Raw genomic sequence first — 6,836 nt, 5'->3', positions numbered from 1 at the left:
CGCGGCACCTGCTGGTGATGAAGGGCGCCCCCGAGCGCGTGCTGGAGCGCTGCGGCTCCATCCTCATCAAGGGCCAGGAGCTGCCGCTGGACGAGCAGTGGCGTGAAGCCTTCCAGACTGCCTACCTGAGCCTGGGAGGCCTGGGGGAACGCGTGCTGGGTGAGATCCCCTGGGTGCAGCGGGAGATGAATCAGTGTGCGAGAAGGTGCTAGCACAGATCCTGCCCAGCCTTCCTGGCTGACCTTGAACCTGACCCTTCTCATCCCTGGCCGCCCGCCGATCTGCCCCAGTGCACACATTTATCCTTGACTTTCCTTGTCTCAGTCCCGACCCCTGTGTCTCCTCAATTCCTGCCTTGACGCCAGTCCCTTCCCACTTGTCCTCACCTGGATCCTGACCGTTCTAACATACCTGTGGTGACCCTTTGGTTTTCACCAGTGCTTGCACCAAGGGATAACCTGCTTTTGCTCTGACCTCTACCTTTCAGTGTCCTCTTGACCCTTTGACCTTTCTCGATCCCTGCCTCAACTCAAAATTTCCCCGATCCTTATGCTGACCTCTGACATCTCCCAGTTTTTGTCCTGACCCCTTAACTTCCCTAAACTCTGACTCAACCCTGGAAAGCAGATCTGTGGTCCAACTTAAGGTGTTTCACTTTACTTGCGGTGTGACTTCTAGCAAGAAATGTCCTTTCTCTAGCCTCAGTTTCCTTACCTGCAAGATGGAGATGAGCCTCACAGGGTGACTGGGAGGAAAGATTCAGATAATGCAAATGAGGGTTTCAGCACAGGGACAGTCTCCACAGGTGCTTGGTGCAAGGACCCTGGTTATTTCTCTCATTTCCTGGCCCTGCTTGGGTAGGGTCTGCCCAGGACTCCTCTCTGACTTCCCTGTTTCTGGCCAGGCTTCTGCCAGCTCTACTTGAATGAGAAGGACTATCCACCTGGCTATGCCTTTGATGTGGAGGCCATGAACTTTCCATCTAGTGGCCTCTGCTTCGCGGGACTTGTATCCATGATTGACCCACCCAGGGCCACTGTTCCTGATGCTGTGCTCAAGTGCCGTACGGCAGGCATCCGGGTATGTCACTGGAGAGAGGCGCAGGCAAGGGTGAGGACAGATGGCAGCAGTACTTGGGGATGAGAAACCCTGTGATGGAATCTCATCTGAAACTGACTTGAACCAAATACATTGCTTCACAATACTGAAAAATCTGGGGAACAAAGCTTCAGTTATAGTTGGATCCAGGAGCTCAGTGTCATTAGGAATTTGCCTTTCTCCGTGTCTCAGCTTGCATTTCTCTCTGCTGACCTTATTCTCAAGCAGTATCTCCATTTGGGGGAGACACAACCCCACACACAGCCTCTGATGCGAGGAAAAGAGGGCAGCTCTAGCTTAACTCCCACCTGTTTAGCCACCCCACAAAAAAGAAAATACCCAGATTGGGTCACATGTCCATCCCTGAACCAGTCACTGTGGCTGGGTGATGGTGGTATTCCTAGATTTGCCAGGTCTGGCCTTACTTGCCTGACCTTGGTCACTTCAACCAATGTCCTAGGGGAAAGGGGTGGTTTCTGGAAGATAAAACCAAGGTGGGGAGCCAATGCTGAGCAAACAGTGCCCAAGCCCTTCCCATGGTCCTAAAAACCTGGGCCTTATTGCCTTTCTAAACTCATTCCTTATCCCTATGTTCACTCCTCTCCAGGTATGTTGTCCTCCCGTTGTTCCTTTAATAGCTCAAGAATGTTTTCACCCAGGCCCTTTGCACTGGCTGTTCCCTCCACCAGAAACCTGCTTTCTCCAGCTTTCCACGTGGCTAATTCTCTCACCTCTTTTAGGTGTCTGTTCAAATGTCCCCTTTCCTAAGAGCCTTGCCCGGGCACGCTTAAAATCTAGTAGCCATTTCTACCACCGAGCTTAATATTTTTTCCTCTTTATTTCCTGCCTCTCTCAGTAGAATGTTAGCTCCACAAGGACGGGGATTTTGTCTGTTTTGTCCCTGCTATATCCCAGGCACAGAGCAGGTGGTCATGATTAGATGAGTAAGTGAAGAGGGTATCAGCAGATGTCTGCCAGGGGGACAGGGAGATTGGGCTGATCTGAAGGGGTCGAGAGTCAGCTGGTTCCCCCACAGGTGATCATGGTGACAGGTGACCACCCCATCACAGCAAAGGCCATCGCAGCCAGTGTGGGCATCATCTCAGAAGGCAGTGAGACAGTGGAGGACATCGCTGCCCGCCTCCGTGTGCCTGTGGACCAGGTTAATCGGAAGTAAGATCCCTCAGCCCTCCCCAAGGTTCTCCTCATACCCCACACACAGACTGAGGCCCCAGCAAGGCCCTCTCCACTCCCCCCCAGGGATGCCCGTGCCTGTGTGATCAATGGCATGCAACTGAAGGACATGGACCCATCAGAGCTGGTCGAGGCACTGCGTACCCACCCTGAGATGGTGTTTGCACGCACCAGTCCCCAGCAGAAGCTGGTGATCGTGGAGAGCTGCCAGCGACTGGTGAGACCCTGCTGGTGAGGGCAGGCAGATGGGCTGGGTTGGCCCTGGACTGGCCTCTCTCTGGTCACCCACCCACCAGCACCTCCTGCCTGCAGGGCGCAATCGTGGCTGTCACAGGGGACGGTGTGAATGACTCCCCCGCTCTGAAGAAGGCAGATATTGGAGTAGCCATGGGCATCGCTGGCTCAGATGCTGCCAAAAACGCAGCCGACATGATCCTGCTGGATGACAACTTCGCCTCCATTGTGACAGGAGTGGAGCAGGGTCCGGGCCAGGCCAGGGAAGGAGCAGGCGGTGTGGGCACAGGAGGAAGCGGGCTGTGAGGAGGCTGAGGTGCCTGCTGTACCCCACAGGCCGACTGATCTTTGACAACCTGAAGAAGTCCATTGCCTACACGTTAACCAAGAACATCCCTGAACTGACGCCCTACCTCATCTACATCACTGTCAGCGTGCCCCTGCCCCTCGGCTGTATCACCATCCTCTTCATAGAACTCTGCACTGACATTGTGAGTCTGCAGCCCCAACGCCCATCCACACGGTGCTCAGAGACACTTGCCCGTGGAGGGGCAGGATGGACAGACCTCCACAGACATTTTTGGACACAGAGTGACACAGACAAGACCTATGCATACAAACAACAGATGGCCAGAACTGGAGACACCAGGTGTTCAGGCAGGTGGACGTGGACAGACTTACATGCAAGCACATACATGTGGACACTCAGGCATGGACAGACCCATGGACACATAGAGACTCAGATGTGACTACTCAGACAGACAGATAAATGAACGAACACAGGTACCTGGCCAAATTGGATCAACAGACAGACATCCCTAAGCACACATGAACAAATAAACACCCACGGATAGACCCCCAAGGCAGACAGACAGAAAAGTGCACAGATACAGCTATGAATGCAGCAGATCATGGCTGTGTAGATAGATGTTTATTCAATATTTATATAATGCTTTCTCTGGGTGCATCACATATTAATTTACTTAATTTTGTCATCACACTACCCTGTGAGATGAGTTTATTATCATCCCTGCTTTAATGATGAGCTCATCAAGGCATAGACGGGTTGAGTGGCTTGTCCCAAGTCACACAGCAAATGTGTTGTGATTTGAACCCAGGCAGTCAGGTGCCCCAGAGCCTGTGTTCTTGATCAGTACACTCTGCTGTGTCTCTACTCACGAACAGATGGGGGCATTTGGGGACACTGAGAGACTGAAGAGACACAGAGATAGAGCGTGACAGAGACACACACCAAAGCAGAGACACGGTCACAGAGAAAGAGACTAGAGACAAGGACAAAGAAACAGAGTAAGGGACAGAGAGAGAACAACAGAGAAACAGGCCATGACAATGCCCCAGAGACCAGAACACAAACATACAGAGAGAGAGGGAGAAGAAGGGAGGGAGGGAGAAAGGAGGGAAGGTATGAAAGCAGAATGCATGTGGCCCAGACACCAACACTCTGACAGGGGTCAGCTGGACCCAGGCTGTCCAGGCACGTGTGGTCACAGAAGGTCCTGTTTCCTATTCTCAGTCCTAGTCCTGCTCACATGTGGGGGGAGGGGAGACCCAGAGTATAGGGGACAGGGGTCCAGGCAAACCCTCATATTCCTGATTCCTTCCACTCCTGGCCAGTTCCCATCCGTGTCCCTGGCATACGAGAAGGCTGAGAGCGATATCATGCACCTGCGTCCTCGGAACCCAAAGCGTGACAGATTGGTCAATGAGCCCCTGGCTGCCTACTCCTATTTCCAGATTGGTGAGAGCCCATGAGGCTGGGAGACTGGGGTGGAGGGACTCTTCAGTGGGGGTACTCACCTGCTCCAGGGTCCCTGTCTTGGGCTCTGGCTTGTTTTGGTTCTCGGTGTCTGCTTTGATCCCGGGTCTCTGTTTTCTGTGTCCCTCTCTGTCTGTGATGGTCTCTCTGGTTTCCCTGTGTCCCTGCTGTGTCTCTGGCCTTGTACTCCATAACCTTGTCTCTGGGTCATTGCCTATTTCTGTCATTTTGGGGTTCTCCAGGTGTCTGTCTCTCTCTCTCTGCTTCTATCTCTCCCTGTCTCTGCCTCTCTGTGTCACTGTGTTCTTGTCTCTATGTCACTATTTCTGTGTCCCTGTTTGTCCTTGGCCTTTGTCTACGTATCTATTTCTCTATGTCCCTGACTTCCCATGTCCCTGTCTCTCTTCCTGTTTCCCTATCTCTGTCTCCCTGTCCCTCCCTGTATCTCCTTGCCTCGCCCCAGGTGCCATCCAGTCATTTGCTGGCTTCACCGACTACTTCACGGCCATGGCCCAAGAGGGCTGGTTTCCGTTGCTGTGTGTGGGGCTTCGGCCACAGTGGGAGGACCATCACCTACAAGATCTGCAGGACAGCTATGGCCAGGAATGGGTGAGCCCTTGCCCTACCCCAGCCCATCCCATGGCTGCCTCCTTCCCAGGGCTACCTACCATGTAAGTGGTCCACTCACTCCTCCACTTGTGACTCAGTCAGCCAGAGCGTCCCAGACTCCCACACTCTCTGCCAACTCTGGGAAGAAAGGGTCGTCCCCCCACCACCACCTCTAGCTCCAAACCCCTGCTTTTGATGATCACAGCTGCAGATGAGTCCTCTCCCTGTCCTGACAGTATGCATGCTCTCAGACATGGAACCAAGCCCCTATTCTGTCATTTTTCCTGCAGCATCAGTCATACAGAGTGTTTGCACGGGTGGTCCATTTTAATGCAGGCTTGGAGCACACTGAGGTTAGATCTGGCTAGCAGATGGGTTTGGTTTGCCCTGTAGAGTTAAGATCAGGATATTCCCTTCAAACATTTATTGTCATGGTTAAGAATACAGACGTGGGAGCCAAACTGCCCAGATTCCTGGTCTGGTGCTGCTCCTCACAAGCTGTGTGACCCTGGGCAAGTTGCTTTGTCTCTTTGTGCCTGTTTTTTTCACCTGTAAAGTGGAGAGAATATTAATATCTACCTCTGTGGTTTTCAGTTTGTTCCCAGACCAGCAGCATCAGAATCACCAGAGAGCTTGTCTGAAATGCAAATTCTCAGGCCCTATCCCAGACCTCTAGGGGTGAGGTCTGGTAGTCTCAGGTTTTTTTGTTTTTGTTTTTTTTTTGAGTTGGCATCTCACTCTGTCACCCAGGCTGGAGTGCAGTAGCACACTCACGGCCACTGCAGCCTTGACCTGCTGGGCTCAGGTGATTCTTCCACCTCAGCCTTCCAAGTAGCTGGAACTACAGGCACATGCCACAATGCCCAGCTAATTTTTTGATTTATCGTAGAGATGAGGTCTTACTACATTGCCCAGGCTGGTCTTGAAACCATGGGCTCAGGCGATCCTCTCACCTTGGCTTCTCTAAGTGCTGGGATTATATAGGCGTGAGCCGCTGCACCTGGCCTCAGTCTGCGTTCTAATCAGTGCTTCCTGATGTATGCTAAATTTCTAGCACCACCAATCGACTTCATAGGGTTGTTGGGAGGATTAAGTGAGACTTAATAAAACACTTGGTGCCTGAAGCAGTCAGCATTCCCTACACAATTAGCTAGTATTAGAATTAGTTGTGTTGAAGAAGTGGCCTGCATAGTGGCTGTCCCTTTAAATGCGACATGTGCCCTCTGTTCCCCAAAGGCCCAGCTGGCCCACTGCACTCATTTTTGCCATCTGCTTGGCCCCTGTAGTCACTGGGCCTTGGAAATTCTGTCTCAGGATTCCAAGTCCCCTTTCCCAGGTCCCTTCTTTCAGGTACCTAGGAAATTCTACGTCCCTCCTATTATTAGGAAGGCAGGCCCAGCCTACTTCTGCCCAGGCCCCGTCCTCCAAGCCCTACTTGGCTGAGGCTTCTGGGTCCCACACTCTGGTAAACCTGGCAAATCCTGCCTCTCTCCTCTCCCTACCCCCACCCTCTGATGTGAGCGAAAGAGCCTTAGGGGCTCGTGGCCCAAGGACCCTAGTGCCCGGCAGACTGCAGATGCTTTCCACTAGGACTCAGGCTGCTCTCGTTCCCTCCTGGCCCACAGACGTTCGGGCAGCGCCTGTACCAGCAGTACACCTGCTACACGGTGTTCTTCATCAGCATCGAGATGTGCCAGATCGCTGATGTCCTCATCCGCAAGACACGCCGCCTCTCTGCCTTCCAGCAGGGCTTCTTCAGGTGTCCTGGCTAGCACCAGTCTTGCCCCACCCTGCTCTCCAACCCCTGTTCCCAACTCCCATTGGATCCCGACCGAGGTTTATCTCAACCAGCAAACGCCATCACCGGCTATGCCAGTGCCTAAGGCTAACATACGAAAGCACTTTCTTTTTTTTTTTTTTTTTG

At 52.8% G+C, this 6,836-nt stretch overlaps 1 protein-coding gene across 1 annotated transcript in view; it reads left to right on the top strand.

Moving 5' to 3' along the window:
- Positions 1–6,836, top strand: part of ATP4A (ATPase H+/K+ transporting alpha subunit) — a 13,227-nt gene that overhangs the window by 5,519 nt on the left and 872 nt on the right. The window contains exons 11-19 of the mRNA XM_008070991.1: positions 1–159; positions 905–1,080; positions 2,135–2,271; positions 2,359–2,509; positions 2,605–2,773; positions 2,863–3,017; positions 4,162–4,285; positions 4,767–4,912; positions 6,538–6,671. Coding sequence (XP_008069182.1) covers positions 1–159; positions 905–1,080; positions 2,135–2,271; positions 2,359–2,509; positions 2,605–2,773; positions 2,863–3,017; positions 4,162–4,285; positions 4,767–4,912; positions 6,538–6,671 — 1,351 coding nt within the window. The remainder of the gene's footprint in view (positions 160–904; positions 1,081–2,134; positions 2,272–2,358; positions 2,510–2,604; positions 2,774–2,862; positions 3,018–4,161; positions 4,286–4,766; positions 4,913–6,537; positions 6,672–6,836) is intronic.

The sequence above is a fragment of the Carlito syrichta genome, unplaced genomic scaffold, assembly GCF_000164805.1.
Source record: "Carlito syrichta isolate Samal-C Ts95f unplaced genomic scaffold, Tarsius_syrichta-2.0.1 Scaffold314091, whole genome shotgun sequence".
Taxonomy (NCBI): Eukaryota; Metazoa; Chordata; class Mammalia; order Primates; family Tarsiidae; genus Carlito; species Carlito syrichta.
Note: the sequence above shows the minus strand (reverse complement) of the source record. Positions and strands in the feature narration are given on the sequence as shown.